General features: G+C 32.4%; 3 protein-coding genes across 3 annotated transcripts; all 3 read right to left on the minus strand.

The window, feature by feature from the left end:
• Nucleotides 1-3450: 3450 nt before the first annotated feature.
• On the minus strand, nucleotides 3451-6165 carry LOC112791124 (uncharacterized). The gene is made up of 5 exons (XM_025833844.3): nucleotides 5660-6165; nucleotides 5053-5554; nucleotides 4749-4950; nucleotides 4153-4617; nucleotides 3451-3891 (listed from the first exon to the last, which is right to left on the minus strand). The coding sequence occupies exons 1-5, from the start codon at nucleotides 6066-6068 to the stop codon at nucleotides 3526-3528; spliced, it is 1944 nt and encodes a 647-aa protein (XP_025689629.1). The 5' UTR covers nucleotides 6069-6165; the 3' UTR covers nucleotides 3451-3525.
• Nucleotides 6166-10129: 3964 nt separating this feature from the next.
• On the minus strand, nucleotides 10130-15197 carry LOC112791126 (uncharacterized). The gene is made up of 5 exons (XM_025833845.3): nucleotides 14618-15197; nucleotides 13614-14115; nucleotides 13291-13495; nucleotides 11516-12013; nucleotides 10130-11032 (listed from the first exon to the last, which is right to left on the minus strand). The coding sequence occupies exons 1-5, from the start codon at nucleotides 14961-14963 to the stop codon at nucleotides 10616-10618; spliced, it is 1968 nt and encodes a 655-aa protein (XP_025689630.1). The 5' UTR covers nucleotides 14964-15197; the 3' UTR covers nucleotides 10130-10615.
• A 6011-nt stretch (nucleotides 15198-21208) lies between these two features.
• Nucleotides 21209-23046, minus strand: LOC140183565 (uncharacterized). The gene is made up of 5 exons (XM_072232017.1): nucleotides 22858-23046; nucleotides 22493-22726; nucleotides 22141-22304; nucleotides 21558-21906; nucleotides 21209-21337 (listed from the first exon to the last, which is right to left on the minus strand). Exons 1-5 carry the CDS (start codon nucleotides 23044-23046, stop codon nucleotides 21209-21211), a joined length of 1065 nt encoding a protein of 354 aa, XP_072088118.1.
• Nucleotides 23047-23188: the final 142 nt, after the last annotated feature.

Raw genomic sequence — 23188 nt, forward strand, 5'->3', positions numbered from 1 at the left:
TCATTCATTGTTTCAATATAATATCCATTTCGACGAATATCTTTGAAACTCAACAAGTTCCTCATAGACTTGGTAGATAATAGTGCATTATTTATTATAAATTTTGTTCCTCCGGGAAACAAAATTATAGCTCTTCCGGAGCCTTCTATCACATTGTCTGAGCCAATAGTAGTATTAACGCATTCTTCTTTTGGCACAAGATGGGTAAAATATATATATCACTTTTGAGAATAGTGTGCGAACTTGCACTATCCGCAAAGGCATACATCTTCATTACATATCTTTGTCATTCTCTTCAAAGACAAATAATAATAAAATGAGTAGTATGCACAGTTAAATTGAATACTTGATCAGAATTATTTTTCTAAGAAATAATGCACATAAAATAATGTCATATACTAAAATTTTATTTTAAAACATGACATATTTAATGATTTCAAAATTCATAAACATTTATACAACATATTTGAAACTTAAATACATAGAAAATAAAACTTAAAAATAAGTTCTTTACAGTATTTATTTACATGAATACTTAACAATCTAAGATATTAAACTATTCCACCATTGATCAAATGACCAATATTTCCTTCAGAATCCTCAAAAAAACCAAATACATCATAATGAGTGGTGAAATTTTTAGCAAAATTTGAAACAAAATTCGACTCTTTTTCCTTGTCGTCCTTTTTCAAAAATGCCTGGTAAAGATCGACTAGGTGCCTTGGGGTACGACAGGTATGTGACCAATGGCCCTTTCCACCACAACGGAAACACTTATCCTCTGTTGATTTATTCTGCCCAATATTTCTTTCTTTATCTCACTTCTGGTGAGATCCTTTCTTTTGAATATAATTCCTTTTCCTTCCATATTTTTTCTTGTTATTAAAACCTTGCCATTTACCTCTTCTGGGGTAATTTGCCATATTTACTTCAGGAAATGGGGCGACGTCAGTTGGGCGCGCTTCATGATTTTTCAAAAGTAATTCATTGTTGCGTTCAGCAACAAGAAGGCAAGAAATTAACTCAGAATATTTTTTAAACCCTTTCTCTCGATACTGCTACTGCAGGAGCACATTCGAGGCATGGAAGGTTGAGAAAATTTTCTCCAACATATTATGGTCAGTTATCTTTTCCCCACATAATTTCATTCGTGAGGTGATTCGAAACATTGCAGAATTATATTCATTTATGGATTTAAAATCCTGTAGACACAAGGGCGTCCATTCATATCGGGCTTGAGGAAGTATCACCGTTTTTTTATTATTATACCTTTCTTCAAGGTCTTTCCAAAGATCTACAAGATCTTTTAATGTGAGATATTCATTTTTCAATCCTTCGTCAAGATGACGACGAAGAAAAATCATAGCTTTGGCTTTATCCTTCTGGGATGCATTATTTTCAGCCTTAATGGTATCTCCAAGATCCATTGAATCAAGATGAATTTCAGCATCTAGTATCCATGATAAATAATTGTTTCCAGATATATTAAAAGCATTGAATTCAAGATGAGAGAGTTTCGACATAATGAAAAATTTGTTACCTGAGTCTTCCTAAAAATTTGATCAGAGTCTTGTGCTGATAACGTGTTGTAAAATAAATAAGATAGATATACTAGATATAAAATAAAATATGTAAATAGATAATTGTAATAATAATATTCACCACATCAATATCTCACACTAATAGAAATGTATTAATATTATATATATTAATATTTATATACTAGCACCATGGAAAAAGAGAAGAAAATAAACTTTATAATATTATAATATATGAAAGAAGAGAAAGATAGGAATATTTATTATTGCTGTGTGTTAGTTTTAGAAGCTTAATTCTTTATTTATAGATGTACATAGGATAACTTTTTCAAAAGTTTATTAAATGTACTCTTCCTTAAAAAATATGAACCGCCCATAAGTAATTTTATCACAACATAAGTTTATTTGTTTTTTTATGAATAAGATGAAGCCATTAAATTGTTGATGTATTGATTAAAGAACCTGATTTTGTGGCATATGCACATGCCTTTTGTCTTTTCGTTGATGTGTTGTAAGTTTGTGTTTCAAACTTAGTTGCATATAGAGGAGACTATGAAATCAAAGAAAATCATATATTAGCTGATGGACTCTCACACATGGTTTGCACTTTGATTGTTCTTAGGCTTCTATTTACTCCAAAGAACATTTGTTTGAACCAAGTCATATAAGCCACGTTTTATACATTTCTTATTGAAGTTTATCTGTTCTAAGTGATGATTTATGATTAACATTTTTTCTGACATTTTTTTCCTATATAGGTTACTCATATATGAATAATGAAGCAAAATTAGCTTTATCTAACTGATCTTCTACCTATTTCTATTTATTTACTTCTGTCATTAGTATATGTTTATTGGTAATTGTTAAGTATCTAAGGAAAGTGGAAACCACACCTTAAAAGCTAGCTAATAAGAGAGAAAAATCACTCTCCTTATATAAAACATCAAACATCCCATATTACCCGATGTGAAACTTTGAGTACCCCATAATATCCAAGTCCCTAACAGAAACTCAAGAGTCCGGTGGAAGATGAAGGGAACTCATGCATGCAACGAATTATAGTCTATAAATGCATGTCTCTTTCATTTGTTTATGCCATTGTTGATTGTTTGAATTTAGCCGCTTGTTTATATTATTGATAAGGGATTGTTCTTTTATCAGAGACTGGCGTACTGATAATAATTTGTTTATATCATCTTCCCTGTTTGTTATTTAAAGAAGAATGGCTTCTTAGTAGAATTCATATTTCTTGATTTGGATTCTAGACTTTTCTACATGCAAGACCTTGAAGGGGTTATATATCTCAAGGAACCTGGTCTCTTTAATGACGAAGCTTGTTTACTGAGGTGATTTTTCGTATTGTGGTTGTCAAATGTGTTTAAATTTTATATGTCTCTTCAATATATGCTTATACTTACAATTTAATGAAGTTGGTTTTGAACATTTATCATATCTCATAATGTAATGGTGAGGATAATATGCATGATGATGATGGTGGCTAGGATGAACAAGATCATAATTTACTCAGTGTAATCCTCTCATATGACTGCATAATATGGTACGAGTTTATTAGAAAACTAAACCCATAATTGGTAACTACTACCTATTTGAAAATCGTCCTTGGGGTCTTGTTACCAACACTCATGAATACATGTTGCCTTGTGATTAAGTAAAACAAATGTTCATATTGGGTCCTTCCTTCCAGTACATAGTTCAATTTACTGTAGCGTGTATATGTCATTCATTCTCAAGCATCGTGAGACCATTAGAGCCCCTGTTTTCTAAATATTAGGGCCAATTGGTTTTAGTTCCCACTTAAAGATATCTAGAAATGAGAAAAGGTACCAGGTTACCAGGGGGGTGTATGTGTGTTGGGGAGAGAAAAGGAAGGGGAGGGGGTGTATAGGTCATGTTGAAAACAGTGGAAATTGTCATAAAATATATGTACGTAGATTAACAAATGGTGTTGGTATTGATACCGTAACTATCAAATTCTAAAGCATATAACATTGGGATCCACATTTAAACTGAGTATCCCCTCGGAAGGGAGCTTTGGGAGATCACTGGCAATGGATTTAGCAACGTCAAAGTATGATTGGTTCTTTCTTTCTTCTGGAGTTTTTCCCAACAATTTAGTAGGGAATTTGCCATTGCTTTTCTTGGTTTTTTCCTCAAATTCCTCTGTCTTTATTCTCCAGCTGCCATTTCTCAAGTTGAAGCTATACAAAGGAAGGAACCTTTGGCCATATACAGCTAAAAATTCAATGGCACTTAGAATGTATTCAAAATCCTCTTCACTCATGTAATAAGGGAAACTAACACGGGTCCATCCAGGTTTCACTCCAACATAGCCCTATTCAAAATAACACACAATTTTGGTTAAGAAACAAAATATACTCTGACATTATGAGCAGCTATATGATTTGTAAAAGAGTTTCTATACACTGAACTATCAAACAACAGAGTTGCAGGAAAATGAAAAGTCACCATAAGTAGTTATTGTAATAGGTAGTTATTATTGTTGATTTAGCACTTTGCAATTTTATCAGTTGACAGTTTATTGTGCCTAGAATTAATTCCTTGGAAGAATATTAAGAGGCTTCTGGTTTTTTACCTTTTGAACAGCTGATCTAATAGAAAGTGATTGAGATTTGTTGATATGGAGCAGCTCATGGCCGTAAGGACCAGCACAAGCGCAACCACCACGAGCTTGGATGCCGAAGAGATCATTGAGCAATGCTGCAACAAAAGGGCCATGAAGTGGCAAGCCTCTTTTGCATCCTGTTTCTGCCCACAAGTTAAGTTCATCACGTCCTTGGGAATAAGAATTGGTGTTAGTGTAGATGAGAAATGACAATATAGCTTGTCTCTTGGTACTTGTGTTTCCTAGAACCTCAATGTTGGGATTGGAGATAAGCCTCTTAAGTGCCTTGTTAATGTACAACTGTTCTCTTTTCTCAATCTCTTCATAGCCAATGTATTCTTTCACCCAAAATGCCAAGGCTGCTCTAACTGTCTGGATTATTGGAGGGGTTCCTCCACTCTCCCTTTCTTCTATGTTCTCCAAGTATAATGTATCCTGCATTGTTGATGTTGAATTCATTGATGGATGAAATTTGCTTGTATGAGATATTAACTTGTGTGAACACATTTTTATCCCTGCTAAAAAGGGCACGCTAAATATGAAACAAATCGAGTGTGGCACTTTACCTTTTCATTGAAGGCATTGACATAGGTAACAGTTCCACCTCCACAAGTGGAGGGAGGTGAAGATCCTATACGGTAAAGGACCTTGTTCATGAGGAGCAGACCAGGGGAGTCAGGACCACCAAGAAACTTATGCGGACTCAGGAACACAGCATCATACCCATCACTATGCCCTGATCTCATGTCAATTTCCACGTATGGACCACTAAACAAACAAAACAAGTAAAAAACATTACAAAGTTTTCTAATACAAAAGTTTATCTGACAACAATAATAAAATAACAGTCCACTGATTATTTCCAAGTACCTTGCTGCAAAATCAAAGCATGCAAAGCAGTTGTACTGATGAAGAAGACGAGCAATGGCTCGCGTGTCGGAGTGTATCCCGGTGACATTGCTACAAGCTGAAAAAGATCCCAACAATGGTCTGTTGGTATTTTTGTAGGCCTCAAGCTGTAGCTTCAGGGCATCCATGTCCAACAAGCCTTCATCATCAAGACCAATCTCAACCACTTCAGCCAAGCTTTGCCGCCATGAAAGGAGGTTTGAATGATGCTCATGGGGCCCCACAAACACCACCCATCTTTCTTCTTTGCCAAGGCTCTTTACCACCCTTTCCCTCAAAATCGAGGGCACCGTGATTCCCATTACTTCTTGGAGCCTCTTGATGGCTGCGGTTGTGCCGGAACCACAGAATATGATTGTATCTTCTTCTCCACCGCCAAGGCAACTTTTAATGTATGTGGTTGCTTCATGCAGCATTTTTGTTGTCCTGCTTCCCACGTAACTGTCACAAGTGTGAGTATTACCTGCAACACATACACAAAAACTAACATGACTCAAAAGATGCTCTATAACACTTGATAGAAAAGAATAAGAAAATTAATATGATATACATAGTGTAACATATATACCATAGAAAGGAAGAAGATGATCGGTGATGAAGTTTTCATTGTAATGTAAGCTGCGGCCTGAAGCAGTGTGATCAGCATACACAAGTTTTCTTCTTCCAAACGGAGAATCGAACTCAGCATCGTTGCCTATCATCTGGGACCGAAGCCAACAGAGTTTTTCTTCAACAGAGTCATTGCAGGGGAGGCCAATCCGTACCAGCTTTTCAAATGACTCAGAGTGGTTGCAAAAATCCTGAGATGTTTCTGACAGGACACTTGTTTTTGACAAAACGACAACCTTGCTGTTATCTTCAACGACCTTGCTTCTCTTGCTTTGAACTATGCATGGCTCCGCTAGTAATATGGGTTCTATCTCCATGAGCAACAAGTGAATAATGTGGTGTATGATTTTGTTTACGTAACGCAACATATACAAGAAGGTGATGAGGGAAGGATATATAGAAGAAGGAGATTAAGGCAAGCCACATCAAGTTTTGGTTATTTATATTTTGATAAAGGATTAGTTGTGTTTTCGGTGGGAAGTTACATATTATGGGCAGCATGCATATATAAACCTGGTGGTGCAATTTTACTATGGCTTTATATGAATCAAATTCTGGTAGCTCTCTTTCGAGACAACCGGTGGTGCCAAACATTGTTTTTGAACTTTAATTTGCTTCCTTTTTTTTTCCTTGGTGTTGACTGCTATATGTTACTTGACCTTTTTGTTACTTAAGTTTGGGGAGTTTCATTTTGAGCACTAGTTGCTAAAAAACATATAATATAAAAATATCAACCACTAAATCACTCTGTATTGAAATACAAAATATAAAACATACATATATTTATACATAAATTGTATAATAATTAATTTGATAACTAATATTTATGTATACATAATATTTTTTTAAAACAAACTAATATTAATATATATATTAAAAGACAAAATATATATTAAAAATAAATTAAATAATATATATTTATATATAAATACATAATAACTAATTTTAATATAACAATAGTATTTTTTTTAACATATATTTGACGGTAAAGTAGTATATAATTTGTGGACAGCTCCCGTGTGAGTTTTTAGCTCTTTTTTCTATAAATCTTTTTCAATTTTAGAAATTGATAAATTAATCTCTTACATTTCAGTTTTTATCCATAATTCTTTCATATTTAAAAGATTGTCTCTATTTCTCTTATCAGTATTTTGTTTAATTACGTTATCTATATTGTGAGATGCATATGAAATGTTTTTCAATCAAACATTATGCTATTAATTCTTAATTAGTAATAATGTAAAACAAGAAATTGACTGTTGCACTCAATACAAACAGAAGAATTAACCAGTATATTAGAGTCTAGATGAACACTTATTTACCTAAACAGTAATTTAGAGATTCCATAATTGCTTTATAAAAAATAACTCTTCCTATAATTTTTAAGCTTTTCTTGTGCATAATTTGTTCAAGTTATCTTATATTAAAAAGAAAAAAGTGTATAGAAACTGGGCGCTTTTACCCACAAGTTATCTGATTCACACACTATTGACAACTGGGCCCACAGAAACCACGGGTGACGTCGATGGAAGAAAATGAAACATGATTTACAAGAGATTATACCTATATTAACATTTTAACATTTTCATTTTCATTTTGGTTTCATCTTGTGCATGCCGTGTTCTGACTTCTGACCAATAATACACTGTTATGCTTCCACGAAGGCAGGTAGGGCAACCTATTTTTTATTTTTTATTTATCAAATTGGATTTGATAACTTCTAACTTTAAACATTACAATATTACAATATTTATGCACATTATACATTCACACACACAATATTAAAATTATGTTTAAAAGGGAGATTGAAATTGAGTTATGGCACAATATTTTATTTAATTTAAAATAAATATAAAAACTGAAATAAGGATATTAAGTTGTTGTAGCATCTCCAATTAATGTATGTGCTATCTCAAGCTATAATTGAAGCCATTATGAATTCCACCAAATATTAGATTTTGAAAAAGTATAGATAAATAATTTTTAATTAGTCAATTTTAAACAACAATAATTATTAATTATTAATTTTGTATTTTTTAAAAAATAAAATTTAAATAATTATTAATTAATGACAATTAATTAGTATGAAGTACATTTTAAAAATGTTTGTTGACTTGTTAGCTAAATCTCTATCAATTATCTTGTGGAATTGTTATATTTTAAATTTCTGCATATAAGAAAATTTAAAAATATAAAAAAGATGTGTTAAAAATTGTTAGATCATTGAGGACGTGTAGAAAAATTCTTATATTCATTTTTATTTATCAAAATTAATGGCATAAATTCGTCAACCATGATAAAAATAGAACAAAATGAGAAAGCCAAAATAGAGTACGATGATTTTGGCAAGTTTCGACGACGGCAACAGTAGCCGTGGCTCCCTGTGCTATGCCTCTTCCTTCTCATTCCTCCTTTCTGTCCTAATTTGTTTGTTTTAATTTGTTCTCTATTTAGACATATAGGGTAAATTAGAAATTATCAAAGTTGAATAAGGGTATCTTGAAAAAAAAAATATTATTAAAATTTCAATCTTTATTCTTAAAAATTTCAGTCCTCTATGTCTCCACTTACTTTTTGAAAATACTGAAAAAATTGAAATTTTAATCTCTCAGATTTAGTCTCTCAATCCTAGTCTTAGTACCTCAAAATAAACGTAGCCTAAAAATTTTTATCCGTTATTTTCTCCCAAAATCAACTCTAAACCAAATAAGTCTAATTTAAAATTTCATTATATTAGAATTTTACTTAAAATTTAAAATATCTATTCTTATAAATTAATTATTTCTTTTTAACATCTCTATCTCATTCACTTTCTGTTAATGTCTTTCACTCTTCAATCTACACTATCTCTTCTTTCAGCATCTCTAATCTCTTTCCTTCGATTCAACTCAATATAATATATACCTATTTTTTGATAATATTGGAGATGTGAATTTTAATTGTTAGTTAAATTATTAATTTTTAAATAAAAAACAGCTTACCTTTGAATTTATATATACTTTGTGAATTTGAATATTATTTTTAGAGTTAAGTATGATTTTGGTCCCTAACATATAAGGCAAAAATTTATTTCATCCCCAACTTTTTTTTTTTGTTACAAAATAGTTTCAAAGGTTTCAATTTATTTTAAAATCATTCTTTTTAACAAGTTTTTTTATTTTTATTACCAAATTACCTCTTTCTAAAAAAATTATGAAATAAAAAAAAGAAAGGGAACGACAAGAGAGGGAAAGAGAATGGGGAGGGGGAGAAAGAGAATCCGAGGGGGAGGAGGAGGAGGGAAGAAAGAGAATCGGGTTGGGAAGGTAGTGCCGCCATTCCCCCCGCCCTGCGTCCCACGCCCCGGCCGCTGCGCCCGCCATCGCCTGTGATAGAGAAGGGGAAATTGTGTTCAGTACCGTTGTCGCTACTCGTGCGCCGCTCGCTGTTTTTGCTTCTGCTTATGTTTTTGTTTTTGCTTCTGCTTCTAGTTTTATTTTTGTTGTTGCTTCATTATCGATTATTGTTGTTGGTGTTGTTCTTCCAGTTGTTGTTGTTGTTTCACTGCTTTTGCTTTTTGTTTCTGTTTTCTATTTTTGTATTCTGTTTCTGTCTGTTTCTGTTTTTGCATTCTGCTTCTGCCTGCTTCTATTTCTGCATTTAGTTGATTTTGGAAAAGAAGGAGGAAAGATATTTTCGTCCGAAAGATGATTTTAAAATAAACTGAAACCTTTGTGACCATTTTGTCGTAACGAAAAAAAGGTCAAAGACAAAATAAATTTTTGACTTTTACGTTAGGGACCAAAATCGTACTTAACTCTTAATTTTTTATGTGTGTTTTTCCAAATTTTAGTTGAAGTTGAATATATTTATTCAATTACTTGTACCGTAGCAAATTCAAGAATAAATAAAGTTAATCTATTATCTAGTATGGTCTAGTATTAATAGAGTTTTTTCTCACAACTATTGTTCAAATATGTGAACCTATTCCTTTTTAACTTGTTTCAAATGAATAAAAATTAAAAAACCTAAAATAAGAACAAAATCTATTTTCTATTTTGTTTACTCGTTGATTTTTATGGTGCAATTTATATATATAATTAATTGCAGAGTTTGATATCACAATATATATTCTAAATATTTATGCCCAAAAGATAATTCGAAAATCATGACTCTTTAAATTGGTAATGGTATTAAAATATTTTTCTAGAGATATTTTCCAATTTTTGTTTTTATAAAAAGTGGTGAATAAATTTTAATTAAAAATATAATTTTTTTAATTATTTTATATAATTTAATGAATAAATATATGTATTCTTTAAATATGAGGTTATGTTAATAAAAGATAAAATTATTCACTATATAAAATTTTAATTTATTTAATAAATATTTTAAATACTGAAATTCAATTTAATTATATAATTTTACTTATTCATTCTAAACACTGAAATTCAATTAAATTCTGACAAAAATTTAATTCATAATAGAATTCAATTCAAAAGCCATTAAAGTTTTCAAACATAATGTGTATCAAATCCTTGTGTAACCTATTTTCTTAAGAGGTGCTGGCAGGTGGAACCTTATGATCTTCTTTTTTGGGCCTAGGCCCGTTTCTATACCAAAAACTGCCCAAGATGGAGGGATGCGTTTTTGTTGGAGAAAGGGAAGCAATCAGTCACTGAGTCACACCAATTTTTTTCTTCAATACCAATTTTTTCCTTCTCCATTCATCCATTACTAACATAAAAATTGTACAATTTTTTATGACCATCATAAAGACATAAACTACTAATATCTCACGTATACTTTAAAATATTTCTCTATTTCTATAACTATTTATTCTTATTAGGTTAACATGTGAAACGAAATTAACGAATACTATAGTCTATCACACAATTATATACGTAACGAATATATGTTGATATTGTGAAGCTAATTAAATTCTAAAATGGAGTGCACTGGGATTTACGTTTTCCATTAGCATGGTTTGAGAAGGGAACTTTGGGAGGCGAGTAGCGATATACTTAGCCATGTCAAGGTAAGATTTTCTCCTCAACATTCTAACTTGCTTATTATTAACCCCATTATCATACTCAACGCTTGTTTCCTCCATAGTTCTTCTATAGTTGCAATAATTATTATTATTATTGTTTTCCTTTATTAGAGCCCCAAGTTCCTGAGTCTTCACTACTCTCCATCTTCCATTTCTCAAGTTGAAGCTGTAAAGAGGAAGGAACCGTTGGCCATACATGGCTACAAACTCTATGGCTGCTAGAATGAACTCAAAATCCTCTTCCTCCATGTAATAGGGAAAACTCACTCTGGTCCATCCAGGTTTTATTCCAACATAACCCTATATATCAATGTATAACAAACAACGGTTTTAATAAATAAAATCCTTAATATGTGGCACAATAATAATGATATCCATCAGTATAAATAAATGAAGTATGGAAATTTCTTGAGCTGCATATATAATATATAATGATTTAAAAAATAAAAAATGTTATGTATGATATATAAAAACTAAACTACTAAATTATTCACAATATATTTATATATAAATATATATTTTGTTTAACTTATTTTTATTATATATTTTATATTTTAATATATATATTTTATACAAATAATTAATTTATATTAGTAGATATTCTTTTGTGTACATTTAATATATGTTTAATTTATTAATTATATTAGATATGCATTAAAATTAATTATTAAAATTAAAATATATATTAAAATATAAAATATATTTTTAATATATATATTTATAATAACTAATTTTAATGAATAATTTTAATATGTAAATAATATTTTGTGTTAATTTATTTACCTGTTGAATGGCTGACCTAACATCAAGAGATTGAGGTTTGCTGATATTGAGCAAATGGTGGCCATAAGGTCCAGCACAAGCGCACCCACCACGAGCTTGAATGCCAAATAGGTCATTGAGCAATGTTGCAACAAAAGGTCCATGAAGTAATTTACCCCTTTTGTTCCCCATCTCTTCCCACAAATTAAGTTCCTCTTCATTACTATTTTCTTGGTTTTGATCGTTGCCCCAACATGTTGATGAGGAATTGGTGGTAGAATAAATCACAAAGGACAAAATAGCTTGTCTTTTGGTGCTTTTGTTTCCCAAAACCTTAATGTTAGGGTTTGAGATGAGCCTCTTAAGTGCCCTGTTAATGTATATTTGTTCCCTTCTTTCAATCTCTTTGTAGCCAATATATTCTTTCACCCAAAATGCTAAGGCTGCTCTTACTGTTTGGATTATTGGAGGGGTGCCCCCATTTTCCCTTTCTTCTATGTTCTCCAAGTATAACGTATCCTGCATCAATAATAATATCTATTTTTTAACATTTCAATTTTTGTATTTATGTGTAGTATCTATTTTACATACAAAAGTTTCCCAATTTTAGTTATTAGATTGGTGAAAATTCAGGTGCAGTTGACTTAACGTGAAGTTGATAACCCAGAGTTGTTAGATGATTTGATTGATTTGACTAAATTTTCATCTAACAGCTCTCAACTATCAACTTCACATGAAGTCGACTGCAACTAAGTTTTCACCTATTGAATTAAATTAAGTTGAGTGTCTATACTATTTAAATATCATATTCCATTTAATATTTGTCTAGCTCGGTAGTATTCAAATATCTTGATAATGAAATTTCAAAGTTGACCATGAGAAAATGATGTTAAGTGTAAAATGGTGGAAACGAGTTGGTGTTTACAGCATATTAGTAACAATTATAACCAATTTCAGGAGAATATATACGCCATATAGGTACTTTAAGTAATAGATTAGAAATTCAATTTGTACACAAACACTGTACACTAGTTGACATGCAAGCATCAATTTCGTTGACCCTCAATTGTCAATCATATTCTAGGAAGCATATTGGAATAACTTCATGAAAAGGAAAAGTTCAATTATTTCTCTTATCAATTTATCAGGCATAATATATATTGAGTTATATAGAGCCCATTCAACTTGTTTGGATTTTAAATATATTATTATTTGGTTGGTAAATCAAATCTGGAATTTAGAATGTTTTGAAAAAAAAAAGGTTTGAAAATAAAATAAGATTTAACATTTAAAAAAAATCTCACAGCTAGCTATAGCTAGTTATGTGTTTAATTACTCCATACATCTTATTAAAGTTAATCTAATTTTATCTCTGACGATGATAAAATCGAAGACAATGACTTGATAATATTATCATTGATTGTGAGGGCGTCTCCCCTTCTCTACCGCAGCTTGGTCTCCATACTAGCATTAATTGAAAAACCATAAATACACACACAGCGTGATACTTTACGTCTTATTCATTGCTAATGTAGGCCAATCATATCAAGTTCGTCGTCGGTGGATCAGGTTGCCATTATGAATAATAAATAGAATTTAGTTAAAGACACATCATAAATTTATAATTAATAAAAAATGTTAAATATTTTTATTTAATAAATAAATAAATAATTTAAATTATTTATATTTTTAATAAAAAAAATTATCTTATAATCTTAACGTGGAATTTTAGAACATAAATATATTTTAAAACTTAAGAACAAGAGAGTCATGATTTTACTTTTAATTATACATACCTTCTCGTCGAAGCCGTTGACATAATTCACAGTGCCACCTCCACAAATGGAGGGTGGCGAAGAATTCAACCGGTACAGTGCCTTGTTCATGAGGAGAATCCCCGGCGTGTCAGGACCACCAACAAACTTGTGCGGACTCAAGAACACCGCATCATACCAATCATCCCTCTCCTCTCTCCTCATGCAAATCTCCACATATGGCCCACTATATACATTGGTTCATGAATTTATTAGATACTATGACATGTTTAATTAAACTGTATTGTTTAATATAATATGTGTACATATTTTGACTATCATATTTATATGAAGAGACTGCGTACCTTGCTGCAAAATCAAAGCATGCAAAGGCGTTGTATTGATGAAGAAGGCGAGCAATGGCTGGTGTGTCGGAGTTTATCCCGGTGACATTGCTACAAGCAGAGAAAGATCCCAACAATGGTCTTTTGGTATTTTTGTAGGCCTCAAGTTGTAGCTTAAGGGCATCCATGTCTAGCAAGCCTTCATCATCGAGGCCAATCTCAACTACTTCGGCCAAGCTTTGCCGCCATGAAAGCAGGTTGGAATGGTGCTCGTAGGGTCCCACAAACACAACCCATCTTTCTTCTTTGCTGAGGCTCTTTACCACCCTTTCTCTCAGAATTGAGGGCACCGCGATGCCCATTACTTCTTGGAGCCTCTTGATGGCTGCGGTTGTCCCCGAACCACAGAATATGATTGCATTTTCTTCACCACCTCCTAAGCATTCCTTAATGTACTCGCTTGCTTCATGCAAAATTCTTGTGCTTCTACTTCCCACATAACTGTCACACGTGTGAGTATTGCCTATACACACGAATTAAATACCACTCATTGTTATTAAATATTCATAAACATAGTTTTATTAACCTAATTTTTAATTAGTAGTTACTCACGTAAAAGTTATTTTTGTACCAGACCACACTCTAATAAAAATAGTTAATACTAATAATTTTCAATTCTATAATCTTAGTCAAATAACTTCAAGATTGTGATAATTAAAAATTTTAGTTAAAAAACAAAAAAAGCATAAAAAAATTAATTAAATTTAATAAAAAAATAATTTATTCACCTAACATTTTCTTCTTAGTTATTTTGTTCACATAAAAACAACTTGACACGATCATTTTACTTATATGATTTATAACAAAAATTATATTTAAACTTGGGGTTTAATAATTTCAAACAAGACAATTGTTATTTTATTTAATTTTTTTTCCTGAGAAATTGTTGATTGATGAAATACAGGTTCTTTAAGTGATCGATAGATGTGCATATATATAGAAAGGAATTGTGCGAACATACATACCATAAAAAGGAAGAACATGTTTGATGATGAAATCTTCATTGTATTGAAGGCTGCGACCTGAAGCAGTGTGATCAGCATATACAAGTTCTCTTCTTCCAAATGGAGAATAGAACTCAGCAGCGTTACCTATCATCTGAGATCTAAGCCAACGAAGCTTTTCCTCAACAGATTCATTATTATTACATGGTAGTTCCATCTTTACAAGCATCTTAAAGCTTTCAAAATGGTTGCACAAATCAACGTTACTCGTTTCTGATTTGGATGAAACTACCCAATCATCATTATCAATAATGCTTGGTTCAATAAATATGGGTTTCTCTGCTAATAACGTCTTCTCAACCTCCATGTTGACAATAAAACAATGATTCAAGAATTGAAAACAACACACTCACAAGAAGATGGGAGCAACGAGACGGCTTTTATAGAGTTGCAAACCTTAGCTTATATATGGATATTATACATATTTTTAGTTGACATTTAATACATTATTTTACATTTATATTATATTATGGGTAGCATAAGCCGCGTGGCGAAACTCTTGTAGATTTTGATTTTCAATTCCAACCTAAGGTTTTATTTCTCTTTCCTTAGGCGGTTAGTTGCTTGTTAAATGCACTCTTCTTCTTCTTTTATAATTATTACTATTATTATTATCATTATTATTATTATTAAGAGAGACAAGGCAGTAGATAAAGATAAAATCTATTATTTGTCTGTACATTTAGTTAAAGAGTATAATTTAAGTACATGAGAAGATAATTTGGATAAGAGAAAAGGTTGGATGATTTGTTGAAAAATAAATTTATCGGATTCCCCCAAACACTTCCTTTATTAAGCTGAATTCGGATATCTCTATTACAAAGGAGGATCAAATGATTTGTGAAGGTCTATTGGGTGTGTTTATTTGAAGTGAAAATGAGACTAAGGAAAAAAAGAAAAAAATAAATTAAAAAATAGCTATTTTTTTGTTTGGTTGAATAAAAAAATTTAAAGAAAATGAATAGTATAAAAAAAGTAGGTAGAATTCTTGAAATTTTTTTCCTCCGTATATTCGATGGAAAATGAAAGGAAAATATATTTAGTATTAATATTTTAATATTATTTTCTATTTTTAATTATTTTAAAATATATAAAAATAAAATTATTCTTTCATAATATTATATACTATTTTTTTTTATCTTAATATATTTAAGAAAAATAAAATTTTACTCTTTTTTTTCTTTTTTTATTTTTTTTTCTCTTTTTTTCCTTCTAACTAAACAAAGTCTAAGAGATCACAAAAGTAATTTTTTAGTGTCATAGTACAAATTTAGGTAACTGTACGGTAATTAGAGTAGAATTCTAAAGTATTTTGTTAGATTTGGACATGACTATAAATTTTAGGTAAATGAATAATGTGTATAAAAGTATATTCTAAAATAGTAGTAAGTTTCTATTGCCTTTAAAAAATTGTCGAATTGCACTCTATAAAAGTAGGATTCCGCTAGGGAGAAAATGGACTATTTGTACAATGTGTAACCAAGGATCGAACTCTTGACCTTTTAGATCTAGCGCTTTAATACCATGCATGATACCACTCATCCCAAAAGATTCAGCTGAGGAAAAATGTAACACTAATAATTATATATCTAATACTTCATAAACCTCCATTGTACACATTGTATAAATATTTCATTGGCTCCTCATACTTTTCCATAAAAGTATTAGTTTTGGTTATTAAAGTATATTGCAATAAATTACATAATTGGAATATTTATCATAAATTCTGAAAAGCGAATGCTTGTACATATAAATTAGTATGACAAAAATATGAACTTTAATTGGAATGTCATTTTTTTCCTCATGTATCTCTTTAAATTTTTATGTAGACTTTGTTAAAATTACATTTTTTAGGACCCTTCTATCTTTTTTTTTTTGAGTTTTATGTCCCATTCTCTATAAAAATTATATTATTTGGAGTATTAAAACAAACAAAATATAATAAAATAAACTAGCTATTTTGAAATATGAGATTCTTTAATTACTTATCATAAGATTACATAGAAACAAAAATGAGAAGGATATATATATTATAAATTAAAGTGTAGGGTAGTGGAGTAGAACGAGTTAATCCGTTTGCCACTCCTACTAAATACTAAAGAGTGAGTAACTTTGTATTGGTGATGAGTTTTTGCCATTTTATATCTACTCTATTACTTTATTTTTTAAATACATGAGCTGAGTGAAGTGATCCATCTAAGTATATATTAGACATATTTGATGTGTGTATAGGATTAACTCGACTTAATACTAAGGACTAACTCAATTTAATATTAAGCCTTAAGGGAAAAAAAAAAGAAAATTGATAAAATCTTAAAAAAATGTTGAGTACTGTCAGATTTATTGTTCAAAAGAGGAATAAAATTCTATAACAAGAAAAACGTTGAGTACCATTGAATTTACTGTCGGTTTAGCGTTGCACATTAGCGTCAGCTTTACCGACGAATTCACAGACAGTTTTGACATGGATTTCATTGGATCAAATCGTTACTGGCGGATTTCGATTTCCGACGATAAATTTGTCGATAATACTTGGAAGGAAAATGAAAGAAATAGGCACGAAATGTTACGTGAAATTTACTGTCAGAATAATCTGTCGGTAAACCCATTTCAGTGAAATGCTGCATTTCGGTCATTTGCAACGAGTTACCGGCGGATCCGCTGGTAAATCCGATGGTAATGAGCCTTAAAATTCAAAGCGTGAACCCCTCTACCCCTTTAATTTGAAGCTACTCTCTCTAACCTCTCTTCTCCCTTTCTCTCTCTAGTCGTGTCTGAATCTCGCCGACACCGTCAACCCCATCTCCGCTGCCACCGACGCCACCTCCCTCCTCTCCTTGCACCTCCCGTTTGCCACAATGTCTCCATTGCAGCCGCCATTGCGAACCCTGACCTCCGTTGTAGCCACTGCTCTTCTCACTACCAACAAGCGCCATTCTTCGTGTCGCCAGCTTCATCATCCGTTGTCAGGTCTAGCTTTGTCATCGTCTTCCAGGTCCAGGATAGTTAATTTTTTCTTGCTTAATTTTTGTTTTATTTTTAACCTAATTTTCATAAAAAAGAAAATGTGATTTGGTTAACTTATTTGATTTTGGAGTGTTGGAAATACAATATGCTTTGACAAATAACAGTTTGTAAGTCACACATACCTTTTGGTCAATATATGAAAATTTTTAATTTCATACGGTCTTCGTTAATCATTTAGCTAAATTAAACAAAATTATCGTCAAAGCATGACAAAAAAATACAAGATTATCAAATAGGATAACTCTAAGTGTATGTCACATGAAATTGTGTTAGAAGTTCATAAATTAAAATTGGAACACTACTAAAACTCGGTTGCTCATGTGCGTGTAGGCAAAAGCTTCTCTCATTTTTAATAGTTTTTGAATAATAAAACATATATACATAAGGTTGCAAGGTTTAGAATAGAGAATATCGCGATGAAAATATTTGTATATGTTAATGCATATTTGATTTGTTTACTTTGAGCGGTAGACCTTTGATAAAAGAAAATGGGTATAGAAAATGAATAAATTAGTGAGGTTCCTTAGTTGATTCTAAGTAAATAGTTTAGTACCTTAACAGTCCAAGCTAAGCTTGTAGTTCCCACTTTCCAAAATTAATAAAAGTAGTTAGAAAAGGTAATGGACAAAAGGATGAAAGCAGTGAGCTCAATATTCATCACATTTGCATTGTTGTAGCTTTGTCAAAAGGAAAGCCAATAACTAGACTAAATAGATCACTCTTCATATTATTTCCTATTTTGTTTTCCCTTTTATAATAGATTTTTATTTGTCTGATCTATTTTTTGTTATTTCCAAGCTACATTGTGTTCACCTTTTGTTCGTGTTTTGGGTTATGACTAATTTTATCATATTATATTTCTTAAGGTTATGGGAAGAATACTGAAGATAGGAACAGAAACAACTGATGCACACTTATATTAGATAGTTCTAATTCATAAGCTTTTAACATAATCAGACAATCCCACCACTTTCAGCAATCTCAAAACCAAGTAATCTAACCTAACCTATCTTAACAACCTAAAATCCACTAAAAATAGAAAATTAAATCTAACTAAACTAACTAAAATCAAACTAATAAACCAATACTGATTAAACAGAATTTAAAAAATAGAGTTTAATAAAACAATCTGTGATGCAGGGTAACAAATGAAACAGAGGAGGGGGAAGAGAGGGGTTCCAACGTCACTATGTTGTTGCCAGAACAAGAAGCTGCAAACAACAATCGCCAAAGGCTGGGGAGCTCGCCAGGAAACTGGGACAGAGGATCCCTATTCTATTGTGCTGAAGGATGGACTTGCAGAGAAGCTGGGATACTTGCGGAGATAACCAGGGCTTGATGGCTCGCCGGTGGTGGCTTTGTGGTGTGGCACGGCGATTCCAAGAAAGGAGAAGATTAATGGTGAAATGAAAATGAGAGAAGAGGGAGAAGAAGAAGAAGGGAGGGCTCTCTGTGGTGGGTTGACAGTGACGGAGAGGAGGCTGTGATGGTGGTGTTGGGAAAAGGGGAGGAAATGGATGAGTAAGAGAGAGTGAAATCCGAATGAGGGGAAAAAGGGTTCATATTTTGAATTTACGGCCCTTTAGGGTCGGATTTATTGTCGGAAAAATCCGAAGGTAAACCATTGTGGGTCATCAAAACACAGCGTTTCATTAAGTAAGTTTACTGTCGGAATTTTTCGACGGTAAATCCGACCCTAAAGGACATGCAAATTTATTTTTTTTCCTCCAAATATTAGCGTCAAATTTATCATCGAAAACCAAAATCCGCTGGTAATTACTTAACATTACGAAGTTTACTCCGTTACTGCCGGTAAATCCGCCGCTATTCTACGACACTAAATTTGATAATAAATTCAACGGTACTCAGTGTTTTTTTGTAGTGAATAGAGATATCTTAACAAAAGATAATAATTTCGCATGTATTTGCAAATAAAGTTTGGCTTGTTATTAGAAACATTCGGTTAAAAATTAATTTGGTTTAATTTAGTGGTTTATCAAAAAACTAACAATAAACTCTTAAATAAAACTTAGATTAGCGACAAATTATTCAAGATTAGACAATACCGTACCATTAAATATTTATAGGTAAAGTACTAAATTGGTTCCCTACGTTTGGGATGAATTCTATTTTAGTCTCCAACGTTTAAAGTGTTCTATTTATGTCCAAAATAGTTTTGATTTGCATCAATCAAGTCCTGCCATTAAGTGGAAGTGAAATATTTAACGTCATATCCGACGTGGCAAATTGGGTACAGTGGATGGAGTTAACCATTAGAAGCAAGATAAAAAAAGAAAAAGAAAATCTGGTCCAATAAGTAAACCCTAATCCCCCCAAAATTGATGTTCTTCGTCTTCTGAGAATGGCTCCTCGGCGTCTTCTCAAGGTTCGCGTAGCAGCAACAAGAGTCTTGGGAGAAAGAGGATGTGCTTTTATGGGGAAAGACCAGTGTTGCGGACATCATCTACAGTGGAGAACCCAGGAAGAAGATTCTGGGGATGCGTCAACTATAAGGTGAGTCTCTTCTTTGCAGTCTCTTGTTTCAAAATAGCATTGGGTGTTAGTGTTTGGAGGGTTTGAACTGTTTGGTGTCTTCCTTTTGGTTAGTTTGAGAACAGATTGAAGAAGAATATGATTATTTTGCTTGGGAAGAGCCTGAAGGGAATGACCTACAAATTCAAAGACTGAAGAATAAAGCAAGTGTGTTGAAGAAAAATATACAGAAAGCCGAAAGAAAATTTGCACTGGCCCTTGCTGTTGAAATTCTTGGATGGATAACAACTGGGCTACTGCTATATGATCGATTTAATTAAGGTTTAGGGGGTTAACAATTATCTTTATTTATTTTGCTCTTATTGTCCCTAGTTTGGAGTGAATGTCAAATGTTTAGTGGAATGAAAAAATTGACATACAGTTAAGGTGATAATAGCGATGTGTTAGGGGATGACAAATTGGAAGTTGTATGTGTAAAGGTATGTGCTGTAAACATTATCAAGTATTGAGTGAAATGAAAAACTATGAGTTTTTGTATTTTGACATACATTATTTGGCATTGTAATAGTTTAATTTAGTTTGATCAACCAATAAATAGAAGGCTTAAGTTGCTAATTCACATAAATATACTCCTGAAAATTCATTTTAACCATTGATAATGGAGAAGTCTTAAAGTAGCTTCTTTTAACCATTACAATATTCAAACAAGTCTTAAAGATAACCATCAAAAGATAACAATACAAAAGATATCAACTTGAAACTAGAAGTCTTAAAGTAGGCTGTCTAAAGTATTACAGGGACATCAGCCCTTGGTCATTGCCACTTTCATTACAAAACATAAGGTAAACATTAAAATCTACTATAAATTCATCACAATGCTTTCCAGGCCCTACTAGGTGGTGTTTTGGCCATGTACTTCAAGTTCCTTTTTGATGGGCTAGTAAATGTTGCTGTAGATAGCTGGGGTTGACTAGCACTGCTGCTACATTTAGCTCTCTTGGAGGAGGTTTTAGGACTGTTGGTCCCTCCAACTTATGTATTGCTCTTCCTCTTTGGCTGAAGTTTTATTGTTGCTTTTGTTGTTGTCTTTGCTGCATTCTTGCTGGGGTTTAGAATCCTAGTTGTGCGAGCACTCTTCTTGGCCTCTGGAGTTGCATTATGCTACAACCAGTAACAATAAACAGTGACATCAACAGATTGAGTTCAACAAATTGGTACTAAATAATCTCATATAAGGAATTATCTTCAATCCATACAAGGGTAGTCTAAATTGATATCAATAAATTTACCTTTTTTGCTGAGGCCTGCACCTTACGTTTTCTAGGGCAGGTTCTTTTGTTGTGACCAAGTGCAAAATAGTAGGAGCATTTTGTTATTGTACATCCCTGGATAATTTAGACAGTGGGCCATTGTTGCATGACTCATCACCAGTCTTGTTCCTACTTAATTTTGGGCGTCCTATTGGTTTCTTAAACACTGGTGGCAGTACATCATCATTCTGAGTCCGGTCCCAGAGATTTGGTCCATTCATAGGGTAAATTACATGCTGATAGCAGTCCACATAGTTCACATAGTTCTTAACATCTAAACACATTTTCCTAATGCAACTCATGACGTGCTCACAAGGGTAACCTGTTAGTTGAAACTTTCTACAAGAGCACTCATGGTTCTTTAAGTCCACAACAAATTTGTCTCTATTAGCCTGGCTGCTGGACACCTCATACTTATCCCTACCCGCATAGAAGGCCAACCACTCCCCACCATTATCAAACTTTCTTTCAATTTTCTTGTTTATTTTTGGCAAAATTTCTCCAACTATGCAATTATATTTTATTTGTTGTCAGCCCACCTATTCATTAGATAAACCCTAATATCTTTTAACATAGATACTATGGGTTTCTCTCTAGATAAAACACTCACACATGTTATTTACAAATGCATCACATCTAGGTAAATAATTAAACCTGGACTTGTTCCAATACTTAGCCGGGATCTCCATGAAATGATTATAAGCTCCTTGATCAACCATCTGAATCTCCTTCATCCTTCTCTCTCGCTCCTGGACATATATGTTGCCGTTACAGCCTTCCACATCATCGTTTTCAGCTGAATACTTGAGAATCTTTTTCTAAAATTGCTATATAAGTGCCTGACATAGAACCTGTGATCTATGCCAGACAGCAACTCATCAAAGGTAGGAATCAATCCCTTGGAAATAGAATTTAAAAACAATACAAGTCAATAATAGCACAACATGATTTAAACACAGAATTAATTACACAATTTCAGGTGAAAATTGCTTAATTTGAGGGTTACCTTTTGTTGGTCACTCATGAATGTACACCTTCTGATTTTGTCAACACCCAAATTGTCACACAGATTCGACAAAAACCAGGTCCACGTGTCTTTTGTTTCTGCTTCAATAGCATAGGCAATTGACAAAATCTTATCGTTGTGGTCCCATCCAATGGCTGTTAGAAGTTGACCCTCATATGGAGCCTTGATGAAGCATCCATCAAGGCCGATAGTGGTTTGCACACTATGAAGCTCCTTTTGCAAGCATCCAAGCAGATATAGATCCTCTCAAATCATGGTCTCAAGTTGTTACTAGGGATTGGTGTCTCTAGTTAAAACTCAGGAGGTCTCTGCACTTATATCTGAGTAGTGGTACCTGGATTCGCCTTCAGTAATTCGGCAGCATAGTCATGTATCCTTCTATATTGCTCTCCATAAGTACCATTAATCTCATCCAATGCTTGCTGCTTCACTCTGGCAGCCTTGGTCTTTGTGAGGTCAACATTCCACTTGCTATGAGACTTTCTTATCAAGGTTCTCAACTTGATTTTTGGGTTCTCACAAATCTTCTTCATAAAAGCCTTACTCAACTACTGAGAACTCATGATACCAATCTTGGTTGCCTTGCTTCATGTGTGTTTTTTTATAACAGCTAGTCAACTGCCATGTATCCTCTCTCTTCTGTAAATCATGTTGCTTGTATGCGAAGTTTGTATT

The sequence above is a fragment of the Arachis hypogaea genome, chromosome 3 (genome assembly GCF_003086295.3).
Source record: "Arachis hypogaea cultivar Tifrunner chromosome 3, arahy.Tifrunner.gnm2.J5K5, whole genome shotgun sequence".
Taxonomy (NCBI): Eukaryota; Viridiplantae; Streptophyta; class Magnoliopsida; order Fabales; family Fabaceae; genus Arachis; species Arachis hypogaea.